This window comes from Pelophylax lessonae (assembly GCF_965119305.1).
Source record: "Pelophylax lessonae genome assembly, chromosome: 13".
NCBI lineage: Eukaryota > Metazoa > Chordata > Amphibia > Anura > Ranidae > Pelophylax > Pelophylax lessonae.
In genome coordinates, this window is record NC_138780.1 from 28903698 (window position 1) to 28930982 (window position 27285).

At 44.3% G+C, this 27285-nt stretch overlaps 1 protein-coding gene across 2 annotated transcripts in view; it reads right to left on the reverse strand.

The window, feature by feature from the left end:
- Nucleotides 1-2216: 2216 nt before the first annotated feature.
- Nucleotides 2217-27285, reverse strand: part of LOC309569433 (uncharacterized protein) — a 215011-nt gene continuing 189942 nt past the window's right edge. The window contains exons 20-25 of one of the 2 annotated variants that reach the window (XM_082275257.1): nucleotides 24023-24235; nucleotides 16252-16367; nucleotides 14786-14912; nucleotides 12087-12143; nucleotides 5734-5946; nucleotides 2217-2738 (exon numbers count right to left, since the gene is read on the reverse strand). In XM_082275257.1, the coding sequence (XP_082131383.1) occupies nucleotides 2572-2738; nucleotides 5734-5946; nucleotides 12087-12143; nucleotides 14786-14912; nucleotides 16252-16367; nucleotides 24023-24235 (893 nt within the window). In that variant the 3' untranslated portion in view covers nucleotides 2217-2571. The remainder of the gene's footprint in view (nucleotides 2739-5733; nucleotides 5947-12086; nucleotides 12144-14785; nucleotides 14913-16251; nucleotides 16368-24022; nucleotides 24236-27285) is intronic. The other variant, XM_082275258.1, reaches the window with a different exon arrangement.

Genomic DNA, 27285 nt, shown 5'->3' on the forward strand with positions numbered 1-27285 from the left:
CATAGTGCTCTTTGCTACAAATGTATTTATTAAAACAAAATGTGGAATAAAAACACTGACAAAGGTATAAGTAAAAAACGCATGTCATCAGCTCACCACACTGATACAAATTAGTAAAACGACGTCAATGGCAATGCCTCATCCCACCCGTACGCGTTACGCCCACTTCATAAGCTTCTTAAGCAGGTGTACAATGTTAGCAAGAAAATTGTGTCAGCGCTATAATTAATATAAACATACCCAAAAATATATATGAACCCAGAATTTACCTACTCAGACCTCAAAAATCATCAATGGGCGGAGCTTCATTGAGTGATGTCACCCCGCACAAGTCCATTCGCTCACCGTCGTGGCTGGAGTCGGCAGTGCTTACCAAAACACGCTGTCATTCCTAGTATTGGGCATGACACTATTAGATGTACAGTAGGTGTGATTCTGTTTTATTAAATAAATGGTAAAATATTTTATGCTATGTGGTGCTTGTCTTTCTTACATGAAGGGGGGGGGGGGTCTGAGGCACTGCTGTAACCCCTGATATGCTGGAAAAGTGCATTACCCTGGTGTGAAATGACTGATTATATCAGCATTTTATTTATAAGTGATCCATTATGTTGACAAATGTGCTTCTGGAAGAATGATCAAACATTCCCATAGACACACTCCTAAACCTTGTGGACAGCCTTCCCAGAAGAGGTGAAGCTGTTATAGCTGAAACAGGTGGGCCAACTCAATATTGAACCCTACTGACTAAGACTGGGATGCTATTAAAGTTCATGTGCGTGTAAAGGCAGGCGCCCCAATACTTTTGACAATATAGTGTATATTTTGGTGTACTTTTCAATAATTATTTATAGCGCAGTGACAATTTTCTTGCTAAGAGTGGTGACCAAGTCCAGTGTTCCTCCACACTGACAGTCATTCAGTTTACTAGACAAAAGATGAGGTACCTGCATTCATTTTTTGTTCACATTTTTTCCCTTTATTTCCACCTGATAATCTTGAGAATAGCAGACTTCCTGTCCTAGGGCAGTGTTTCTCAACCTTTTTTCAGTCAAGGCACCCTTTAAAAATTATGGACAATCTCGAGGCACCCTTTAAAAATTATGGACAATCTCAAAGCACCCTTTAAAAATTATGGACAATCTCGAGGCACCCTTTAAAAATTATGGACAGTCTTGAGGCACCCTTAAAAAATTATGGACAGTCTTGAGGCACCCCTATTCTAATAGTTTTACATAACGCAGCAAGTAGGACACCCGCCATTAGAGCTGATTTATTCTTCCAAAGCAAATACACATTTACAAACTGGTTCTATGTTTTTCTTCTTCTTCTTGACTCGGTGTATTTAATAGGCAGCCTTCATCCACACGCCAGCTTGTATACAATTTTTGGGCAATTTTTAGGCATTTTGCCAAGGCACACCTGAAGAAACCCCAAGGCACCCCAGGGTGCCTTGGCACCTTGGTTGAAAAACGCTGTCCTAGGGTGACGACATTCATCATTCCACTGTATCTATGGAGGGAGCCACTAGGCTGGACTTTTAGTACATTTGCCCTTGTTCATCTATATTACAGTTGAGGTGATGGAATAAGTAGTTTACATAAGAAAGATCAGACGCTTCAAGAAAGACAAGGACATTATATTTCTGACAAGATCAATAGGTATTTATTGTACTTACTTGTTCTTTAGCCTGTAAAATTAAAAAAAATGCAGCCACCACATCTAAAGACTGATGAGCTGCAATGTATACCATTTCTGTTCTTGGGTTCAGTTATGCTTATTTTACAATTTAGGCATTTGCTGTAAGGGTTTGTAGGAACTCCTATAGTATACTTCAGCTTGATCTGTTTTAAATCAGCTGATAAATTCACTATAATATAAAAATACAAAATCTAAATGCCAAGGCCAATATTAGACGCTTTAATTCCAATACATATTTTTTGTTGCATGGAGCTTAGAAAAGTTTGGTTCAAGAAATCTAAATTTGTGAGTTTGACAGACTTTTGATCCTGCAGAAAATGCTAATAACACTATGGAAAGTTGTCTTCTATGTTTGTACATTTTTACATTGTTTTTATCGGGAAATAAATCTGAATCAGACTTTAAAAACAAGAGTCTGACCTTATTTACATACAGCTGCATTTCTTGAAAGATCAACTCTCTAGCAATAAAATCAAAATCATTAACCAGAAGACAGAGACTTTGTTTGATTTCTTTCCCGTTGTCTTGGATCCACTATTGCAGTCTTTCTTTGCCATAAAAAGGGGTAGATACCTTCATGAAAGTCTTTCTTCGGCTTCTGAAAAGACCAGTCTCCAAAAGCCAAAAATATCTATATTTACAAATTTGCAGTCATTCACAGTGAAAATTCATCTACAATCAGTTTGTATTGTACCCGGCTTAAGTACTAAAATGATACAAGTCATTGTAAACAACAAAAAAAAAGACTTCACAGATTGCCGAGGTCATGCCAGCAGAGAAGGAGATCCCAAAATTCCACTGTAAGCATCAAACTTGATGTCCCAGTTGGTGCAAGTAGCAATTGTTGTCACCAAAAGTTTCTTCAAACCTTCATCGCGTTTTACGCTTTGCTCCCGGAGACGGGGGATATTGCCGGACTGGTGGCATGTCATAATGGCTGGGAATGTGACTGTTTTTAGGCGAGTCGTAATGGTTGGTTTGGAGACTATTCCGGGGGGAACTGGTGGAAGCTGCTGCCGCACCTCTCAGGAAGCTGTCTGGAGTATGAAAGAAAATGTGTTATTTCGTTTTATACTTTCACATTAACTGTTCATTTTATTCTTGCAGCCTATGAAATGCCAGTGGACATACAATTTTAAATCAGCTTGATGACTGAGACGCAAAGAAAGGGGTTAGCCCAGGGAGCAAAGTTAGTTTCAAAGACTTACAGTAAATTTCTATGGCGGTTAAAGTTCTAATTTTGGAATCAGTGCTTTATATCCACACTGTATGCACATGATATCAAGTTTATAACCTGCAATAAAACTGAACTCCAGACAGATATACAAATCAATTAAGCTTTGTGTACAATTTCATCTGCATATGATAATGCAATCAGGCAACCCCTGACCTGTGTGTGGTAATCTGATCAGGAGGGGGAGGTCCATGCTGTATATAAATTCTGAGTGACTGTTCAATAAAGAGGAGATTCCAGTACAAGCTAAGTTGTCGGCTAGCTTTGTATGGGGGCGGCTGGGAAAATCTGGTATCTATGTTCACGACTGGGAGGAAGCCGTATAATGACGGACGTCCACAAGCACAGTGTGGGTTGAGGTTTCCGTTACACTCTGCACCCATTAACCACTTGACCACCCAAAGGTTTTACTCACTTTATGACCAGACCATTTTTTTTGCTATGAAGCACTGAACTAGTTTAACTGCCAATTGCTCAGTCATGCAGCGCAGTACCCAAATGAAAGGTATCATTATTTTCACACAAATAGAATTTTCTTTTGGAGGTATTTGATCACCACTGGTTTTTACATTTTTTTATTATATAAATAAAAAAAGACAGAAAGTTTTGAAGAAAAAAATGATAATTTCCACTTTCTGTTGTAAAACATATCCAATAAAATCGCATTTCTTCATAAATGTAGCTCAAATGTATTCTGTTACAGGTCTTTGGTAAAAAAAAAGAAAACTGTGTTTTTTGGGGACAATCTGTTGGGGACACTAGTATAGTTCTGATCGTGATCAAGATAAGACACTGATCCGTACAGAGACTGTACTAGTAATGGCGGTGATCAGTAACTTATAGTGTGACTGTGATAGTGGGGCAGGCAATCTGGCACCAACTGACACTGGCTGAGAGGGACACTAATTGGTTGGCACTGATGTTACTAGTGACACTACTACAGTGATAATTCTGTACGCTGTCACTGTGCTAATGACACTGGCTGGGTGACAGGGCAATCAAGGGGTTAAAGTGGTTCTAAAGGCAGAAGGTTTTTTTTTTATCTTAATGCATTCTATGCAATAAGATAAAAAACCTTTTGTTTACAGCAGCCCCCCCCCCCATCTCCCCTAATACTTACCTGAGCCCCATCTCAAATCAGCGATAATGCACAGGAGTCTCAGCCAATGAGATAGGAGAGTCCTGGACAGCTGAGACAGCAGCGGGCACCTGTCAATTAAAATCAGTGATCCAATGAGGAGGGAGGGGGCGGGGCAGAGCCGAGCCATGGCTCCATGTCTGAATGGACACACAGAGAAGCAGCTTGGCTCGGGTGCCCCCATTGGAAGCTGCTTGCTGTGGGAACACTTGGCAGGAGGGAGAGGCTAGGAGCGCCAGCGAGGGATCTGGGCTGCTCTGTGCAAAACCACTGCACAGAGCAGGTAAGTATAACATGTTTGTTATTTTTAAATAATAAAAAAAAATACTTTAATATCACTTTAAATGTAGCTAACACATGTATGTAAAAGCGCTTTTCCACTGCATGGAACCGTACCGGTTCGGCACGCTTTTGTGCTTTTCCACTGCTGGTACCGCATGGTATAGGGTCGGAACCGTTCGGTACGGTACGGTATAGGTTTGCTTTTCCACTGCATGGAACCGAACGGTACGGTACGGTACGGCTCTGAAAAAACAGTACCTACTCGATTGTGGTTCCAACAGGTACCAAACTGGTACCATATCCCACAATCCTTTGCATGCAGTCACTACTAGCCACTGATTGGTCAGAGAATCCCACCCACCCCGTTGTTATCCCACCCACTTAACTTTAGTACTACTTTAGTGGAAAAGCAAACCTATACCGTACCGTACCGAACCGTTCCGACACTATACCATGCGGTACCAGCAGTGGAAAAGCAAACCGGGCCAAGCAGGGCTGAGTAGAGCCGAGCCGGTACGAGCCGGTACTTGCAGTGGAAAAGTGCCATAAGTGTATATGTGCTGCTTGTACTCACACAGACTCTGACTGGCTTCTTTTACTGAACGAAAACTGCTCAGGGAGGAAGAAACCAGCCAAAACCTATGTGTTCTGTTTACAAACACACAGAGGTCTGTGCTGTGATTGACCACCCACAGCTAATCAGCAGGTATACAGCCCAAATCCTTGGCTATAACCTGCTGACAGACTTGTGCTGTGGCCAATCAAAGCCCAGATCAGGGAGGGGCATGTGCAACGTGCCTGAATACCAGGGAGTAAGTTGTGATGTACCTTTACGTTGCTAAGCTTGGAGCTGCGGCCCACCCTCAGTAAATGTACTGTATGTGCAGGCGACAAGCGGTTAATACATTTTTTTTTTTATGCAAGTCGTGTAAAGTACACCAATCTGACCTGGTATTAGCTTCTTGCAGAGCTCAAAGAGGCAAAGTGGCATTATGAGCCAATCAATTGGGTTTCAGTAGTCATATCCTAACAAGGAGCATGCTGATAGCAGGACAGAGTAGAATAAAAGAAAGAAAAGCTAACCGGTCTGCTGCTTCTCCTTTCTTAGTTATTTGTAGCAGCTTTACCATCCAGCCCTGGGAAATTTAAAAATTATCAATTGAAGTGAGGCTGCACCAGCACTGAAGGGATTAATTGCTTGTTTAGGTCTTGGGGACAAAGAAAAGAAGACCTTCTTACCTGATCCTCCGCACTGCTAGACTAGTCCTAGGGTGGGTGCAGCCCCACTGCAAGGGATGATTTTTATGTTTCCTGGGATGTTAAATATTACAGACCTCAAATAGGCCCTAGATCAACTGAGCCCTTCTTAGACTCTTACCTTGGTCTTGGGAATCCACCTGGTACATGGCATCTTCATCAAATAGTCCAATTTCTGCATATGACATTTCTCTGTGCACTGGGGACTTCATCTCCATGTAATTTCCCTCTGAGGTCCTAGGCATCAGCATGGGGAGATCTTTAATGGTCGCATATGGGTTCTCACTGTTCAGGGAGCTGTTACTTAAGCTGAGAGCAGAATCTTTCACATAATCTATAGAAGAAAAAAAGATTGTATTAGTCTAAGCTGGCTTTTCTAACCAGGGTTCTGTGGAAAGGTTGTGCTGAAAGTTGCTAGGGGTTCCTTGACCAATGATCAATTTCTACATCTCAGATACAAACCCTACTAACACCTATCTGTAAGAGGAACCTAAAACCACCTAAAGTGGTTGTAAAGTGTAAAGGTTTTTCACCTTAAAGGAAAATTTCAGGCAAAAACCTAACGAACGCTAAACCTGCTCTGTGCCACATTCTAAACCTAATCTATTTAACTTTGTAAAGCAAAAATCACTGTACTTACCTATTCTTCAGCCAATTCGGTCCGGTTCCACACTAAGCTGTCAGCGGCGGCTTCATCGTGGAGGCGGGTGCAGGAGAGTCACTTGACAACGGAAGCCCCATAGTAAGTCTATGGGTGACCGTCACTTCCCATTCATTTCACAGCCGTTGTCTGTCCTCTATTGCACAGAGCTTCCGCCGCTGGAGACCGGGCCGGATTGGGTGCAGAAAAGGTAAGTACAGTGATTTTTGCATTACATGGTTAGATAGATTAGGTTTAGAATGTGGCACAGAGTAGGTTTAGCTTTGGTTAGGTTTTGCCTGGACTTACCCATTAATACATTCTGTGCATTAAGCTAAAAAAAAAACCTTCTGTGCTGCTGCCCCCCAGACACCCCCTCCTTTTCTTACCTGAGAGCGATCCGAGCCGGCGATGTGCACAAGCGCAGCAGGTCCAGCCGCTGTCGCTGTCCTCATTGGACAGATTGATAGCCATTGGCTCTCAATGCTGTCAATCAAAAGCTGTGACACGGGAGCGGGGGGGGGGCTAGCCATGCGGGTGCCCTCATGAAAGTGGCACCCGATGAAGAGGAGGGGCCAGAGGCGCTGGCGGGACATCCCAGAAGAAGAGGATCGGGGCTGTTCTGTGCAAAACGATTGCACGGAATAGGTAAGTATAGGCATGTTTGTTATTTTTATTAAAAAATAAAAAATAAATCATAGCTTTACAGCCCCTTTAAAAAGGAGCATTCCTCTCAATGACCACTAATGGAGGAGAACCCTTCTCTTACTAACCACCATTTTAAAGGGGTCCTTCTCCCACTGGTCACCAAGGTAAGTGTCCATTCTTCACTGGCCACCCAAAAGGGGGCAATTCACCTACCTCCAATGCTTAGTTGGCCATATACTGCTTGACTTTCGGCAGATTCCTATTGGCTTTGCCTAAATTTGAGCAGTGTATGTCGCTTACGAGACAACAATCAACATTTGTCTAAAGGGCCTACCAGAAAATTGTTGGCAGAACAGCACCTGCATCCAATCAGTTACAGGCACTCTAAGACAGTGCTGGCTGCACTCCAATTGTCGCTGTACTCCAATTAGTTACAGGCACTGTAAGACAGTGCTTACAGGGGGTTGACAGTTTTTGTGACATCTCTTCCCCTGTGTATGTGTCTCCTATGTAAGATCAGCCTTGTGGTCTGTGACTTGGAGTGGTTGTGTAAGGATCGGTATCAAGATGTGATCTGTTACTGTATGTAGATGACCAACCCTTCAGTAGGATCCGATTTCGGATCCCACGTGTATGGACTGATCTAAAGAATGAGACTTTGCATTAAAGTGGAGCTCCAACCAAAGGGGAAGTTTCACTTTAAGCCCCCCCCCCCCACTCCTCTCCACTAAATGGCACTTTTTTGTGGGGGTGGTGGGGTGAGTGGGTACCTGGTATTGACAGTTCCCCCCTCCTCCTCCGTCCCTGAAGTTTCCTGGGATGCATCACAAGTCCCAGAAGACTGCGAGACCATTCACAATAGGCAGCATGGCTTGTGCATGCACAGTGGGCACCCGGCTGTAAAGCCGCAAGCTGTCACAGCCGGGTGCCCACAGTTAAGATGCCAGTGCCGGGGATAGTGTAACAAGGGAAGGAATGGCTTGGGTGAGCACAGTGCTGGATCCTGGGACAGGTGAGTTGCATGTTTATTAAAAGCCAGCAGCTGCAGTTTTTGTAGCTGCTGACTTTTATTACCCACTTAAGCCCCGGAGGATTTGGCTGCTCAAAGACCGGAGCCTGTTTTGCAATTCGGCACTGCGTGAATTTAACGGACAATATTCGCGGTTGTGCGACCCTGTACCCAAATGAAATTGACGTCCTTTTTTTTCCCACAAAAAGAGCTTTCTTTTGGTGGTATTTGATCAGCTGTGCGATTTTTACTTTTTGCACTATAAACAAAAAAAGAGCGAAAATTTTGAAAAATAACAATATTTTTCACATTTTTTTATATGAAACTCCCCCCCCCAAAAAATGTAAAAATCAAAATTTTTTAACATTTTAGGCCAATTTGTTTTCTGCTACATATTTTGGTTAAAAAAATTGCAATAAGCGATTGATTGGTTTGCGCAAAAGTTATTGCGTTTACTAACTAAGGAAAAGATTTATGTCATTTTTATTGGTTTTTTTTTTTAACGAGTAATGGTGGTGATCTGCGATTTTTTTTGCGGGACTGCGACATTGCGGCGGACAGATCGGACCCTTGACTGACATTTTTGACACTTTTGGGGGTACCAGTGACATTACTACAGTGATCAGTGCTATACATATGCACTGCTACTGTAAAAATGACACTGGCAGGGAAGGGGTTAACTTTATTAGAGATGCAGGGGTTAAATGTGTCCCTAGGGGCGTGCTTCTAACTGTAAAGGGGTGTTGCTTTTCATGTAACCACAGAGACATACGATCCTACATGGCAGGATCGTATGATCTCTGCAGTTACACCAGGGAGTATGGCAGGCGGCTTTGTTTACATAAGCGGGAGATCGCGAGTGACCGGCAGACATCGGTGCCGCCGGTCACTCGCGCTGGAATGTCCGTGAATAAGCAGGGGCGGGAACGCGCCTCCAGCGACGCGCGCTCGCCCCCTAGAGGCTCCTCAGTGAGCGACGTAGCCCTATGTTGGTTTGCCCAGGAGAGCCAGACTGCCGCAGTAAATAGTCGTGCAGCGGTCGGCAAGTGGTTAAACACAAAATTGACTGGAGCGCCTCTTTAAAAAAATATATGGGCAGCACCACAGGAGGGGGCAGAGCGCAGCCAGTCACACTACAACCAAATCTTTTGTATAGCTAGGAAAATACTATCTTATGTTAAAGATGTCAAGTTATTGAGTGCAAGCAATCTATGCAGTAAACACAGCTGTAAAGGAAGATAATTTGCCTGGTTTTATTTTTTATGGAAATAGTTTATATTAATATTTATTAAGTATATTACTGCTGGGTGTATTCAGGAAGTATTCATAAGAACTGGGAGTTGGCCATTTTTACCCTTCGGGTTAAGAAGAAGTGTAACTGTGCAGTAAGAAGTAAGAACCCTTGAGGTTACGAGTACAGTGTGAGAGAAACTAGAATCAGAAGAGAGCAAACATAGATCTACTGTATACTAGGAAAAAAAATGTTAATTAAAAAAAAAACAAAGAAAAAACAAAAACATGCAAACATTTTTTAAAAAAGGAGCAGACTTGATGGACCACTTGGTCCCTTTTCTGCCATCACTTTTTTATGTAAAGAATAGCAGCCAGCTAAGAGTGAAAGCTGGTGGTAAATGAAAGGGGCCCTGGTAGCGAGGGAACAGGAGGTACCCCGTGTTACCCTCCTAGTGGCTGGGCTTTATATTGGAGTCCGCTGTGGTTCAGGGACTGCCCAAGGACCGATGCTGAAGTCACAGAATGCAAGGCCTTGCGGAGTAAAATACGGGGGTTTCCCTGTGTGCCTACAGGAGAAACATATACAAAAGGTGATGATGTGAGACAAGCTGGTGGAGTTGAGTCCATACTCAGTATTACTTTTTTCAAAATGCTACGGAGTCCATTGACAGGTCGGGTAAGAACAGGCCTAGCTGCTGGCTGAAGAAAAGATACAGTCATGTTGTAAGTGTATGTGGGGCTCAGGCAGGGCCAGATTAACGTAGGGGCTATTGGAGCTGCAGCTCCAGGCCCCTACCTTAATATAGGCCCCGGGTTGGCCATATTCACTGTTGCCGCTCTTCTGTCACTTGTAAACACAGAAGTCTGGCTTCTATGCTCGCTTCCCCAGGCAGCTCCCTCAGAACCTCCCCACACAGCGCGAAGGCCGGACAAGGAGGGACAGTTGCCGATGCATGGATGTGTTTATGGGCTTCAGAGACAGCATCCCATGTTGAATTAGGCATGCATGGCTGCACCCTTCCTCCTCTGGGTGCATGCCAAGGCACGGCCCTTAAGGCCCTTCAAAATCCTCAGCACCAAGCCCATGATGCTCTTAATCCGGCCCTGGGCTCAGGGTGGTGTCAAGTGGTCCCTAGCCTGAAAGCATTAATGCCCACACAAAGACAACTACAGTGCCTTAAAAAGGTATTTATACCCCTTGAAATGTTATATATTGTAATTTGTTATAACCAAAAATGTAAATGTATTTTATTGGGATTTTATGTGATAGACCAACACAAAGTGACACATAATTGTCAAGTGGAAGAAAATTATAAATGGTTTTCAAAATGTTTTACAGATAAATATCTGGAAAGTGTGGCGTGCATTTGTATTTAGCCCCCTTTACTCTGATACCCCTAAATAAAATCTAATGGAACCAATTGCCTTCCGAAGTCACCTAATTCGAAAAAATAGTCCACCTGTTTGTAATTTAATCTCAGTATAAATAGAGCTGTTCTGTGAAGCCCTCAGAGGTTTGTTAGAGAACCTAAGTGAACAAACAGCTTTATGAAGGCCAAGGAAAGCACCAGACAGATCAGGGATGAAATTGTGGAGGAGTTTAAAGCAGGGTTAGGTTATAAAAAATAGCCCAAGCTTTGAACATCTCACAGAGCATTGTTTAGTCCATCATCTGCAAATGGAAAGAATATGGCACAACAGCAAACGTACCATGGATGGCCGTCCACTTAAACTTACAGGATGGGCAAGGAGAGCATTAATCAGAAACAGCCAGGAGGCCCATGGGAACTCTGGAGGAGCTGCAGAGATCCACAGCTCAGGAGGGAGAATCTGTCCACAGGACAATTATTAGTTGTGCACTCCACAAATCTGCCCTTTATGGAAGAGTGGCAAGAAGAAAGACATTGCTGAAAGAAAGCCATAAGAAGTCCCGTTTGCAGTTTTGGAGAAGCCATGTGGGGGACACAGCAAACAAGTGGAAGAAGATGCTCTGGTCAAATTAAACCAAAATTGAACTTTTTGGCCTAAAAGTAAAACACTATGTGTGGCGGAAAACTAACGCAGCACATCACGCTGAATACACCATCCCCACCGTAAAATATGGTGGTGGCAGCATCATGTTGTGGGAAAGCTTTTCTTCAGTAGGGACAGGGAAGCTGGTCAGAGTTGATGGGAAGATGAATGGAGCCAAATACAGGGCAATCTTAGAAGAAAACCTGTTAGAGTCTGCAAAAGACTTGAGACTGGGGCGGAAGTTCACCTTCCAGCAGGACAACAACCCTAAACATACAGCCAGAGCTACAAGGGAATGGTTTAGATCAAAGCACATTCATATGTTAGAATGGCCCAGTCAAGTGTAGACCTAAATCCAATTGAAAATCTGTGGCAAGACTTGAAAATTGCTGTTCACAGACACTCTCCATCCAATCTGACAGAGCTTGAGCTATTTTGCAAAGAAGAATGGGCAAAAATGTCCCTCTCTAGATGTGCAAAGCTGGTAGAGACATCCCCAAAAAGACTTGCAGCTGTAATTGTAGGGAAAGGTGGTTCTACAAAGTATTGACGCGGGGGTGAAAACAAATGCACGCCACACTTTTCACATATTTATTTGTAAAACATTTTGAAAACCATTTATCATTTTCCTTCCACTTCACAATGATGTGCCACTTTGTGTTGGTCTATCACATAAAATCACAATAAAATACATTTATATTTTTGGTTGTAATATGACAAAATGTGGAAAATTTCAAGGGTGTGAATACGTTTTCAAGCCACTGTATAGCAGTGTATAGTTGACATGGCTTGAGGTTTCCCAGTGGCCCCTAGGGTTGCACTGCTAACATATGCCATGCACCCATAGCTGCCATGTTGAAATCAAACACAACACAGTTCTCTCTCTGATACACACTGTTGCGTATTCCATTATTGATTACTGGATACTCACCATTTCCTTTGTTAAAGTAAACCCCAACACTGTGACTTCTATCGATGCAATGCCTCCCTGCAATCAGAATAATATACAGTTATATACTCTGACATGTGCTTAGGCTCCTGATCTTTATTTTATAACATTTTTATTTTGGTTTATGGGCTGTTTTTAAGACTAGTTTAAAATAGAGTGCTTCTAATAGAACAGTAGTCACTTAAAATGGCTTTATGAGCAAAAATAAAAAATGGCATATATGATGCTGTCACAGCAGTTCAAAAAAAACTTTTTTCTGTTGGGAAAAAAAAACATTCCCCTCTGGGCAATTTATGTACATTGCAGGAATTTTACCAAACTTTGTTGCAGATTCCGATCTTGAATGTGAATGGGAGTAACTTTATAATTATCAATCAGCTGGTGCGCTTGCAGGGTTCTAATGCGTAAAGTGTATAACGTGGCAGGGTCTACATCCCTGTAAACGTGATTTCCCTTTGGGAGTATCTCACCAAAAATGAAATTTTTGTTGCAGGGGTTGCCCAAAATCTGACTTGTATTTTAGTGCAGACTTCTGGGAAAATCAGTGAGCCAATCGGACAAGCAGGAAATTACATTTCTGGGGGGGAAGCGTTCTGTACACCCTCTGTGTACAGAACACCTCCAGGTTGCCATAGTGCATTGCATTTCACAGAAGATTACAGAGCTGCAGATTGGAAAGAAAAGGTCATTTTTAATAACGTACAATTACAAGATTACTTTTTTCCATTTTTTCCCATAAAAGTGGAGTTATCAATTAACATAATTCAGGTATGTTGTTATTTACCTGTACAACCCCCCTAGGGTACAAACAAACTTCGGTACCCTATATTTTTCACAATAAAAACTTTAAAGCCCCTACAGGTCATTAATCCCTTGGCGCATGCAAATATGCGGCCTCTCGGCGGACGGGCTTTGGCACTGAACAGCGCTGTGCCAAGAGCGTGTGGCCTTCCCGTCACAGTTAATGGTGGCAAACTGAAAGTTCTCGATCGCTGCTTGTGATCAGGAGTTTTCTGATCATGTAACCACCATGACAGCCAATCATGATGGTCACATTACCATAAGCTCCACCCTGCCCTATGGAATTCTACACCCCTTAAGGGGCTAGCAGGCACCGCCTCCAAAGGGTTAATTTATAGGTTTTGGTGAATAATGGGCCTAGAACTATTGCTCCCACTCTGGCATGTGCAATGATATGTAAAATGTGTATCGCATTCAACGTTTTTTATGCAGAGGCGACCCCTGATATCCCACCTGCCCTCCAATTAAGTTAATGGAGCGCAGATCAGAGGCGTAACTAGAACCTTCATGGCCCCGGTGCACGAAACCATGAAGGGCCCCCCGAACACCTTCCCTTCAAGCCTGGGGCTCTTCCCACTGATCCTGGGGCCCATTACTCTCGTTGTGGGCCCTTTATTATGGTCCCACAGCGGAACCCTTTCACAAGTTCTGCAGTGGGCATGTTAGGGCCTTCCCACGGTGGTGGAATGCCAGGGCCCGGTTGCAAGTGTGACCTTTGCGATCCTGGAAGTTCACTCACTGGTGTCAGTAGTTTTTATTTTTTGGTATTTTAATGGTATTATTTTTAATCATTTTATTTTATTTTTTTGCAATGTCACAGAGTATGACTCTGTCCATTCAGAAAAGGAAGGAGCTGGTAAATTACATATTTACTGACCCCTTCCTGGTTCTCTATTGTGACACATCCCCTGCAGCAGCCAGCAGGAGAGGGGAGGAAGCACAGTGGGGGGGGGGGGGGGGACCAGAGGAGCACGCAGGGGCCCAGAGACAGCAGAACACAAGTGAACTGGATAGGAGGAGTGGCGGGGGCAGCATACAGAGGAACCAATCTCCTCCATTTTCCTCCTGCAGCTACAGAAGGAAAAAGAAGGACAGTGATTTCTCTACATGCTGCCCCCGCCGCCCCTCCTATCCAGGTGTACAGGGGAGCCGCACAGGCCCCCTGGAGCATGGGGCCCAGTTGCAATTGCAACCCCTGGCGCAGATCGCACTCAGAACCCAGAAATTATGTTTTACACGTGACTTCTGGATTATTAGCAGGAAAGGGAGATCAGATGTTTTCTCTCCCCTTCACCCGGCTGCACCCTCCATGCTGGTCCTGGGTCCATCAATGGGCATGCAGAGCCTGGGAAACATGGTGTGGATGTGAGCAGGGGAGGGAGGAATCACCACTTACAGGGGTGTGTACAAAACAAAGAGAGGCGCCTCTAAGAGAAGACTATAATACTTTACTGCACAATTAACAATACTAACTCACATGGAGTAGATGTAGATGAGCATGGTAGTGAAAGGACAGTCAGGTGGATCCTCCGGTGGACATGTAATCATCCCCTGGCACAGCAGCGCCGTATGGACCGCTCCCCGCTGGTGACCGTAGGGCTGGCTGTACGGCAAATGGAAACCCAAGGCAAAGCTTGGATAGCAGATGGTCCAGCGGTATGGCTGGATGACATCACTGGTATGCGATGCGTTTCTGAGCGTGTGTGCTGCCAATAGTATGGCAGCAGCACTCCCTCTTCATAGCAAGATCTTGCTATGAAGGAGTGTGGCTGCCATACTACATTTTACATTCTGGTTTTGGATTTAGATACTCTTCAGGAAATTAGATGTAAAACCCAAGTAGCCAATATATGTGGTGTACTGTATTAACCCCGACATACCTTTGTGATTCATGGGTGCCCCCTGATGTTTCCAGTCTGCTGGCAGCGTAGCGTTGTAATCTGGACTGTAGCTCATTCGTTCCCTCTCAGCATTCATTGCATTGGAGAAATGAGGATTGCAGTTCATCTGAATAAAGAGACCGAGTTATACCCACGCAGTACTAAACAAATAATTACCAAATTGTATATTTTTAGACTACTTTTTAAAAGTTGGCAACCATTTTATCTGTTTCTTTATTTGAATATACTACACTCAAATTTGATATACTATGGCACATCTGCACAATTAATGGAATTTGCAGTACATTTTTTGTCTAAGGAATCCTCTAATTGCTAATTTATGGGCTTCCCATAGGTAGGCTACTCTCTGATGGTTGGAGAACTATTTCTGTAGAGCAGGGGTCTCAAAACTTTCTGAATAAAGGGTCAGTTTACTGGCTTTGACGCTTTAGAGGGGCCAGACTATGGCCAGTGAGATGAGAACATGCTGTGGTATCAGTGAGAACAAACAATGCCCCATCATTGACTTTAGTGGAAGGGATTGTGCCCAATTGTTGGTATCAGTGGAAGGAATGGTGCCCCATTGTTGGTATTCAACGTAGGAATGGTGCCCCATCCTTGGTGTCTGTGGGAGGAACAGTGCACCATCATTGGTATCTGTGGGAGGAATGGTACCCTATCATTCGTGTCTATGGGAGGAATGGTACGCCATCATTGGTGTCTGTGGGATGAACAGTGCGCCATCATTGTTATCTGAGGGAGGAATGGTACCCCATAATTGGTGTATGTGGGGGGAATGGTACCCCATCATTGGTGTCTGTGGGAGGAACAGTGTGCCATCATTGTTATCTGTGGGAGGAATGGTACCCCATAATTGGTGTATGTGGGAGGAATGGTACCCCATAATTGGTGTCTGTGGGAGGAATGGTACCCTATAATTCATGTCTGTGGGCGGAATGATGCCTCATCACTGGTGTATGTGGGAGGAATGGTACCCCATCATTGGTGTCTGTGGGAGGAATGGTACCCCATAATTGGTGTCTGTGGGAGGGATGGTACCCCATAATTGGTGTCTGTGGGAGGAATGGTACCCTATAATTCGTGTCTGTGGGCGGAATGATGCCTCATCACTGGTGTATGTGGGAGGAATGGTACCCCATCATTGGTATCTGTGGGAAGAATGGTATCCCATCACTGGTGTCTGTTGGAGGAATGGTGCCCCATCATTGGTGTCAGTGGATGTCATGGTGCCTCAAGGGCCAGATAAAGGCAAACAAAGGGCCACATCTGGTCCCCGGGCTGCAGTTTGGAGACCACTGCAGTGTCGAGAGATCCTTAAAGCTTGAAAAATCTTAAAGCAACTCCATAAATATATATTTTGGGTTCAGGCAGTTAACTACTGGAAAAAGTCAAGGCTACAAATCTCTGGGCTACTTTATTTGTTAGATCTGATATTGAGACTTTACCTTTTTAGAACCGGGCCTGTCATGGCTGCTGGGTATAGGTGGCAGGGTGGGGCCACACTGAGAAAGTGTATGGTAGCTGGGGTTTGAGTAGTAGTGCATGTGGTTGGGTGGTACATCTGCAAAAAATAAAAAAGACAATTACATTGTGGTTACTACGTATAAATGTCTAATATACATAATGTACAATCACATCAGCCGCTGCCTTTAAGCTTACAATCTAAGGCCCCACCTGGCATGCATACTAGGACCAATTTATCTATCAGCATGTCTTTGGAACGTGGGAGGAAATCAGGGTGCTCAGAGGAAACTCACAGATGCATATGCAAACAGTATACTAGTTGTGATTTGAAGCAAGAATCTTAATGCTGTAAGGCAGAATGGCTACTACAGGGCTGTTGTTAGAAATTATGGGGCCCCGTACATCCTACCTAGCCTCCCCTGGGCCCCCTACAGGAGGACTGGTGGTCCCTCCCTATCAGCGGCCCTGGGCTACTATACCACCCAGCTTTTTTTAGGAAAAATAAATTCTATATCTAAAATTGTCCAACAAATGTAATTATGGTTCAAAAATTCTAGGGTCAAGTTTGTTGCAGAGGCACCCATACGATAGGTGGATGGTGGTGGTTATAAGTTATAATGTTGGAATTAAGACGGTCCAAATGAGGTACGGTTAGGGTGAAAAATTCAATTTATGTAACAGCAAAACTTGTCATATAATATACAAGTGCTATCTAAGAGAAATAAACCTCCTTTCTATAGCAATTGCAATTTTTTGGCCCTCATCCCTCTAGTACTCAAGAACATGAAGAATTCGAATGACTTCAATATCGGCACTTTCACCCCCTTCCTGCCCAGGCCAATTTTCAGTTTTCAACGCTGTTACACTTTGAATGACAATCGCGTGTCATGTAAAAATGTACCCATGTGAATTTTTTTATCATTTTTTTCACACAAATAAAGCTTTCTTTTGGTGGTATTTAACCACTTAAGCCCCAGAAGATTTTACCCCCTTCCAGACCAGGGACTATTTTGCGATTCGGCACTGCGTGACTTTAACGGACAATTGCGCGGTCATGCACCATGTACCCAAATGAAATTAACGTCCTTTTTTACCCACAAACAGAGCTTTCTTTTAATGGTATTTGATCACCTGTGCGATTTTTTGATCATGCGTTATAAACAAAAAATAACAATAGTTTTCACATTTTTTTTATATGAAATCCCCCCCCCCCCCCCCCCCAAAAATGTAAAAATCTACATTTTTTAACATTTTAGGTCAATTTGTTTTCTGCTACATATATTTGGTAAAAAAAAATCGCAAAAAGCGTATTTTGATTGGTTTGCCCAAACGTTATCGCGTTTACTAACTAAGGGAAAGATTTTTGTCATTTTTGTTGTTTTTTTTTTTTGTAATGAGTAATGGCGGCGATCTGCGATTTTTTTTGCGGTACTGCGACATTGCGGCGGACAGATCGGACCCTTGACTGACATTTTTGACACTTTTGGGGGTACCAGTGACATTACTACAGTAATCAGTGCTATACATATGCACTGTTACTGTAAAAATTACACTGGCAGGGAAGGGAAGGGGTTAACTTTATTGGAGAGGGAGGGGTTAAGTGTGTCCCTAGGGGCGTGATTCTAACTGTGATTGGCTGTGGCTTGATGTGTAGAAACAGTGATCAACGGTCCTACATAGTAGAACCGTATGATCACTATTCATACACAGGGGAGAATGACAGGCGGCTTATTTACATCAGCCGCCTGCCTTTCTCCCTCTGCACCGACGATTGCCGAGTGACCGGCGGACATCGGGTCCGCCGGTCACACGCGCGGGGGGGGGTACGTGACCGCGCGGGAGCGCGCCTCCGGGGGCGCGCGCTCGCTCCCTAGAACCTCACAGGCTAGCGACGTAGCCCTACGGCGCTCTGCCTGTGAGGGGCTGACCGCCGCAGTAAATAGTCGTGCGGCGGTCGGCAATTGGTTAAAGTTGTAATTTATTTTGTCACAATTTTTTGGAAAAATTAAGAAATTAAAAAAATGTTTTTTTTTCATGTTTTTATATTTTCACATACTGTCACCAGTGCAGTACAGCCTCATCATATAACTGGTGTGGTGGTGATCAGGGACACGAACTGGTGACAGTATGTAAAAAAAACTCTGTGAAAACTTTACCACACCTAACCATAGTAACACTGCACTGCTCTGGGAAAGTGATCAGGATTTTTTTTTTTTTTGCACACTATGCTTACAACAGAGAATATAAACAACCATTTTTACTGATATAATCATGGAAACCCGGTCATTACATTTATACGAGTTAGCTGGACATCCCACTCAAAACTATGGGCATTTACTGTATATGGAACCTTCCCCTTATAATAGCATGCACTCTTCTGGGAAGGCTTTTATCCACTTGCCTGCCGGGCACATTTACTGCCTTCCAGCACAGGCCAATTTTCAACTTTCAGCACTGTCACGCTTTGAACGACAATTGGCCGGTCATGCAACACTGTAAACAAAATTCTTATTATTTTTTTCACACAAGTAGAACTTTTTTTGGTGGTATTTAATTATCATTCGCTTTTTATTTTTTGCTAAATAAACAAATAAAGGCCAAACATTTTGAAAAAGAAAAACCTTTTCATAGTTTGTTATAAAATTTTGAAAGCAGGTAATTTTTTTCACTGATGTGTGCTGATAAGGCTGGAGAGTTGGGCACTGATGGACGCCGATAGGCTGCACTAATGGGCACCTAAGAGGAGGCACTGGTGGGCACTAATAAGACTGTACTGATAGGCGGCATTGATGGGAACTGATAGGTGGCACCAATGGGCAGTGATAAGCAGCACTGATAGGCTACACTGATGAGGAGGCACTGATGGCATTGATTGGTAGCACTGATGGGCACAGATTGGCAGCACTGGTGGCCAAAGACTGGCAGCACTGGTGGGCACAGATTGGCACTTATTGGCAGCACTGGTGGGCACTGAAGGAATATTTATTCTCCATTTTGTTTTTCCAACTCAATTTTGTTCCCTCGACTCCATCTTGTGATTAAAACTCTAGACTCAGCTTAATTAAAAAAGCATATCTAAGCAAATGCCCTTGAAAGTGATTCAACTGCTTTTGTGGTCAAAACAACCCTGAGAACACGCTTGATTTAGTGTCAATTATATCTTATCTGTTTTGGCTTGCATACAAGTACATGACTTGAAGCGCGTGATGAAGAGTCACAAACTATTGATATATCATTTTTATGTATTATACTGGAAGAGGGACTTCCCCTTTTTTCTCCTTCTATAAAAATGAGTTCATTGTTTGAATAAAGCCGAGCATTCTGTGACATCGTACCTGCCATCTCTGTGTGTCATTGAGTGCTCCCAGATATCTGAAGGGACTTTGATGCCTAGGGCCATGCGAGTCTGAATTATTGCCAACAGGCACTTCTTTTGGGACTGCACTGATAATCGTGTGCCCTGTTTTTTTGTGTACATGTCCCTTTAACAGAAGCCGGTTATCAGCTCTCTTCTCCCTTCCCAACACTGTCAGCAGGAGGAAAGGAGTGCTGATAACCGGCTTCTGTTTACATCTGTGATCAGCTGTGATTGGACACAGCTGATCACATGGTAAGGAGCAGCTGATTGGCTCTTTACCTCAATCTGTGATCAGCAGTGTTCGGAGGACAGCGGGCACGAATACGGTACGCCGTCATGACAGCGTCCCAGAACTAGCCGGCTGCGCTGTAGCTCTCAGTCGGTCGGCAAGAGTTTAAAGCGGAGTTCCGGCCTCAAAATCGACAAAATAAATTTTGTGTCACCTTAAAAACAAACGGATAATCACGATTTTTTTTTTGTTTACTTACCTTGTTATTGAAGAAAATACTCTCCTTTCTTCCACTTCCTCCCTCTGCAGCTGCAGCCCGCGCCGTCACTTCCTCCTTGCATTGATTCCTGGGAGCTGAACGTCATCGCTCCCAGGAATCAATGCGCCTGCACCGGCCCCGCTCGTAACTTCCGGTGCAGACGCGTCATTCCCTGCTAAACAGTTTCTGGGCATGCCCAGAAGCTGTGCAGGGATGACGCGCCTGCACCGGAAGTGACGGCGGGGCCAGTGCAGTGCATTGCGGGACCTAAGAGGACACGGAAGAAGACGCAGAAGAGGACGCAGAAGAGGACGCAGAAGAGGACGCAGAAGAGGACGCGCTGGCTTCAGCTGCCCACACCTGAGATGGCAGCGCTGGAGAAGAAGGTAAGTATTTCTTCTAAAAGGTAAGTGCGACCCAGGACAGTACAGAGGCTATCCATTGTGGAATGTACTAGCCCTGACTGTCCCGGGGGTATTTTTATTAAAAAATCATGTCCGAGGCCGGAACTCCACTTTAATAAGATTTTGGGCTGTGTCTTTCGGAATTTGGACCTATTCAGCCAAGAGGGCATTTGTGAGGTCATGTGCTTATGTTGGATGAGAAGAATTGGTGTTCCAATTAAATCCATAAGTGTTCAAGAGGATTGACGTCATAGCTCTGTGCAGGACGCTCAGATTCCTTCACGCTTGTCAAACCATGTCATCATGGGTCTGCAGTTTTGCACATACTGGAGTAGAAAAAGGACCTTTACAAAACCAAGAAGTTAGAAGTCCACAATTATCTAAAGTGTTTTTATATGCCATAGCATTGACAACACCCTTTATTGGAAACACCTGAACTCAATCATTTCCACACATTATTGTTTATCTGTTTATCTAGTAGTTATGATGTTAAGGTTTCCACAAATCTTTGGCCATATGATGTATGTGTATTTTTGAAAGAATATTTTTTTTTTAAAACATAGAATAATGAACCGAATAACTAAATATATTTGCGTATACTTTATTTTTTATTTTATTTTATTTATTTTTTTCCAGAAATTTAGAGAATTTTGGTCAACAAGCCTGGAAATATTGTTTGGCATGTTGGAGTTTAAACACAATTTTTGGGCATTTATTTAGTCTGTGTAATAATTTCAGGGACAGAGATGACACAATGTTTGCACTTAAAGTGGTTCTAAAGGTAAAAGTTTGTTTTACCTTAATGCATTAGGGTACAAAACCAATATGTGTGCAGCTCATCATCCCAGCCCCCCCTTATACAACCGTACTTACCTGAGCCTGATCTCGATCTGATCCAGTGCTGTTCACAAGAGCAGTGGCTCACCTGGTTCTCTCTCTCTCCTCACTGTAAAGAGAAGCAGCAGCGGGAGCCTTTGGCACCTAATGTTATCTCTCACAACCACTGAGGAGAGAGCGGGGAGGGGTAGGGCTAAGCTGAGCTATGTGTGTCAGTGGAAACACAGAGTGCAGCTCATGAACGAGCCTGTACAAGTGCCCCCATAGCACATGGCATGCTATGGGGGCACTTGTAGGGGGGAGGAGGCAGGAATTGCCAACGGGGGACACCCAGAAGAATGAGGATCAGGGCTGCTCCATGCAAAACCATTGCACAGAGCAGGTAGGTATTACATGTTTGTTAAAGAAAAAAATCCTTTGGAATCACCTTAGGAACAGCAGTTCAAAGGACAAGAGCTGTTAGCGATGCACACATTATATAGGCACACATGATAATGGGATAATAGTAATAATATGAAGGAAAGTCAGCGGACTAAAAGATAACCACAAAATAGAAGCCAACATTGCACAGTACATCTCCAAGACGAAATTACGATGCTGTAGCACCTTTCTCCCTCGCTCAGAGACAGGGCCCCCGTCCAACTTATTTAAAGGTGTTGTTCCACAGAACTCACACTTGGCTTCCCAAATGGCCGCGGCCTTCCTGCCCTATAAGACTGGGGTTGTCTCAAGGCACTAGAATCAAAAAACAAACAAAGGGCGCACCGGCCTCCCAGGCAAATCACCGTACATGTACGGCCCTCGCTCTCGGGAGGCTAGGGGGTGAGCGCGCGCCGCCGGCGGCACGCTCCCGCCCCTGCTCATCAGCAGGGAAGCCGATGCAGTGGGCAGGCGGCTCTGATCGCCGCCTGACACCCGCGATCGTTCCCCGCTGAGAGAGAAGAACGGTCAGCTGTTGGAAACACATCCGACCGTTCTCTCTGGAATGATCTTAGAGCGCCTGTGATCCTTCTATATAGGATCACAGGTCTCTATGATCATTTCACAAGCTTCGAGTATAAGCCAAGGTTTTCAGCATGTTTTTTTATGCTGAAAAAGCCCCCTCGGCTTATACTCGAGCCACGGTCTTACTTACCTTTTCCCCGGTCAGTGCGCATGTGCCGCTGCCGCTCGGGAAAGCCCGTACACGTTCAGCTATTCCTGGGCAGACGGCGCATGCGCAGTGATGTGTTGGCGCAGGGTGGCGCCATTTTTAAATGTAAGGCGGAAAGGTAAGTGAGACTCCTCCGCTCTGCAGCCCCTGCATCTCCTCAGGAGAGGCAGTGCTGCGGGCATGGTACAGGAGATTCTCCAGTACCATGCCCGCAGCATTGCATCTCCTGTACCATGCCTGCACCATCTGTGCCATGCCTGTACCATCTGTGACATATTTGTGCCATGTATGTACCATCTGTGCCATGCCAGTACCATCTGTGCCATATCTGTGTCATGCCTGTACAATCTGTGCCATGCCTGTACCATCTGGGCCATATCTGTGTCATGCCTGTACCATCTGTGCCATGCCTGTACCATCTCCTGTGCCATGCCTGTACCATCTGTGCCATATCTGGGTCATGCCTGTACCATCTGTGCCATGCCTGTACCATCTCCTGTGCCATGCCTGTACCATCTGTGCCATATCTGTGTCATGCCTGTACCATCTGTACCATGCCTGTACCACATGTGCCATATCTGTGCCATGCCTGTACAATCTGTGCTATATCTGTGTCATGCCTGTACCATCTGTGCCATGCCTGTACCATCTCCTGTGCCATGCCTGTACCATATGTGCCATATCTGTGTCATGCCTGTACCATCTGTGCCATGCCTGTACCACCTCCTGTGCCATGCCTGTACCATCTGTGCCATATCTGTGTCATGTCTGTACCATCTGTACCATGCCTGTACCATCTGTGCCATATCTGTGCCAGGCCTGTACCATCTGTGCTATATCTGTGTCATGCCTGTACCATCTGTGCCATGCATGTACCATCTCCTGTGCCATGCCTGTACCATCTGTGCCATACCTGTACCATCTCCTGTACCATGCCTGAACCATATCCTGTACCATGCCTGTACCATCTCCTGTACCATGCCTGAACCATCTCCTGTACCATGCCTGATCCATCTTCTGTACCATGTCCGCAGCCCCTGCACCATGCCTGCAGCCCCTGTTTTGGGTCTCATGGTGGTCCAGTTGGGTCAAGTAGCTGCTGCATTTCCCACCCTAGGCTTATACTCGAGTCAATAGGTTTTTCCAGTTTTTTGTGGTAAAATTAGGTGCCTCGGCTTAAATTCGGGTCGGCTTATACTTGAGTATATACGGTATATAGAAAAAATACAGCAGCATCTATTTTCTCTGAGGTCTATTTTTGGAAAGCTGACAAAATCTAAAATAAATCTCAAAGCCTGACACTTGATAACCAAATCTGATATTGTAATGCATAAAAAAGCTTATAGCTATTTTTTTGCTTCTTTTGCAATTTTTTCATAATTCTTCCCTGTTGTGTAAAAATAATTGCAACCTAGAGTAAGAAGTGTCTTATTTATCCCAATTTCTTACACAGATGGTATTGGGTTCCACCTTTAAATAAAAAATAAACAAAATCGGTACACTTCATATTACCTGGTACTTCATATTCACCACTGACTGGCCTATTGGATGTATATGCCACTGCTACGTTACGGCTCTCCTTGTCTTTTTGCCAGTGTCTGTACGCTAGGAAGAACGCGATCAGTGCCACAACCAAGATTACTAAGGCAATGATGCCAATCATGGGTCCAATGGAGTCTGTGGCCAATGAAGTCTTCGGGACCATAGTGACATCCATGGCAGGAGCTGTGTACACAAAACAGTTAGCTGAAACACTGCTGGAAGAAGCAGTTTGTTTTCCCACACCACATACATCACATACGATCATGCTGACTTTAGAGGTAAACACTAGAAAACATACAATAATTTGAAATGAATGAAAAGTTGGCAGCCATTGGGTTACTGTCATGATTAGAAGTGCAAAGGGTTGAATTTTTTTTTCTTATCCCTTTTTTCATGGAGAAAAAGTCATAATATTTGGATGATACTGGACGACAACCTTAAAAAATGACACTTCCAATGGAACTGTCACCCAATACAAATGATCTCCTTAGTGTCACATCATGTCTGGGATTCGATCCCGGGAACCGGTGTTCTAGAACGGTTCCCTATTGCCTGTGCCCCTGGGGAACTTCATTTTGAGTAACACCCTTGTTTTTCTACTCCTTGAGTTTGGATGCTGGCCCCACCCTGTGTCCAGCTGTTGGCTGTCATCTAATCTAGTGATCCTATAGATCAGGCATCACTAAATGGCGGACCGCAGTCCGGATCCGGACCCAGCTAATGTCTCATCCGGACCCCTGCAGCCCTACCCTTTAGAGTCGTTCTGCCCACGCCCATTCTCACAGAGCCAACAGCTGGAGGCAGGACAGCTATAGACAGAGGGCGGGGGCTACCCAAGTTAACAAGCAGAGGATACAGGGCGGTCATCGCACAAAAATGCGATTCGGACCTCTGCTGGGATAATATTTTACTGACTGGACCTTTGTGAATTTTAATTCAATATCCCTGCTAAAGATCATCACTTCCCCTTCCTATCTTTGCCCTAGTAGAGGTCTTGTTCCCTGGGTGTTGGTAGTAAACTTGGATTTTGTTGATTGCTGTTGCCGACTCTGCCTGTTCCCGACCTTGCCTCTTGGACTACCCCTTTGGATTTCGTTGATTTCCATTGCCGACTCTGCCTGTTCCCGACCTTGCCTCTTGGACTATCCCTTTGAATTTAGTTGATTGCCATTGCCGACTCTGCCTGTTTACGACCTTGCCTCTTGGACTACCCCTTTGGATTTCGTTGATTGCCATTGCCGACTCTGCCTGTTCCCGACCTTGCCTCTTGGATTACCCCTTTGGATTTTGTTGATTGCCATTGCCGATTCTGCCTGTTAACGACCTTGCCTATTGGACTACTCCTTTGGATTTCGTTGATTGCCATTGCCGACTCTGCCTGTTAACGACCTTGCCTCTTGGACTACCCCTTTGGATTTCGTTGATTGAAATTGCCGACTCTGCCTGTTCCCGACCTTGCCTATTGGACTAATCCTTTTGGATTTTCGCAGATCTTGGTTCGCCGACTTCTCTCTCTACTTGTTTGTTTGTTTGGTGTTCCTTGATATAGCCTGTGTGCACTTTCTATTGAGGTCCCATATTTCTGGCTGTAGGATCTCAACCGCCTACCCACCTGATACTGGGATAAGAAGACTACCAGTCAGGAAACCGGAGGGACGGTAGAGTCTCCTGACAGACCTGACATTTAGCCCTGAGGAAGGAAGTTGAAGTCCTCGAAGCGTGGGTTTGAAGTGAACCCCGAAGAGACATTACCACAAGGGAGGAGCTGTACTGGGATTTTTGGCATATTGTTAAGGCCTGACACAGCAGCTGTTATCTACTGCTAAAAATGGGCAACCTTGCCAGGCCGTGTCTTTCATCAGCTGTCAGCTCATCTTGAGTCAGGTTACACTGTGGATGCCATGACTGCTTTGGAATTGTTCCTTCTACCAAGTAATGTAGGACTCCTCTTAGGGTGAACATAAAGAAGTCACTGCTTTCTACCCTTTTTCTGGTAAAGACGGTCATATTAAAGCTGGTCTTACCTGGCTAGTTTTTTTTTTTCGTTCAGCCAGTGGGCCGAATGAAAGAAAACAAACAGATTCCTCCATCTTCACAAACTAGGTGGATTGGGAAATCAGCTACTGCAGCCTGGACTATACAACTACCGATACCAGTTGGTGAAATCCATATATATATATATATATATATACTGTATATATATATATATATATATATATATATATATATATACACTATATTACTAATATGTATTGGGACACCTGCCTTTACACACACATGAATTTTAATGGCATCCCAGTCTTAGCCTGTATGGTTCACTATTGAGTTGGCCCATCCTTTGCAGCTATAACAGCTTCAACTCTTCTAGGAAGGCTGTCCACAAGGTTTAGGAATGTGTCTATGGAAATGTTTCACCATTCTTCATGAAGCGCATTTGTGAGATCAGGCTCTCATGTTAGACCAGAAGGCCTGGCTCGCAATCTCCGCTCAAATTCATCCCAAAGGTGTTCTATCGGGTTGACGTCAGGCCTCAAGTTCTTCCACCGCAAACTCGCTCATACATGTCTTTATGGACTTTTCTTTGTGCACTGGTCCAAATCATTTGGTGGAGGAGGTGTTATGATGTGGGGTTATTTTTCAGGGGTATGGACAGCCTTCCCAGAAGAGTTGAAGCTGTTATAGCTGCAAGGACGGGCTAAATCAATATTGAACCCTACGGACTTAGACTGGAGTGCCATTAAAGTTTATGTGCGTGTAAAGGCAGGCGTCCCAATACGTTTGGTAATATAGTGTATACATAGATAGTTTCCTTTGTGTAATCATCCATCTGTCTCACATGGACATTACTCCGCCTGTATGGACATTATGCTGCCCGCATCAGTTCAGGGTCACATCAGCTGCACAGATATGGAAGATTGAGGGCCACAGGACTGTGACATATCGTGAAGGTTTATGCAGGCTGGACCCGGCTTCTGTTAAGGGTGTGGAGTTAATGAGCACCTTATATGGGACTGAATGAATGTGACATATACCAAGGAGGACTTTGAGCTTCACAGAGGAGACCAACATTCACATTTCCCACACGCATCAGGTTAGCATCATGGCCATATATTGGGCTTTAGGACTTTATACAAACTGGCTGCATTTATTAATATGACCATCTAGCAATTGGGTTGACCACATGGCCTGATGGGATCACATCTCTGGTAACGCTTAAAAGATTTTACCCATTG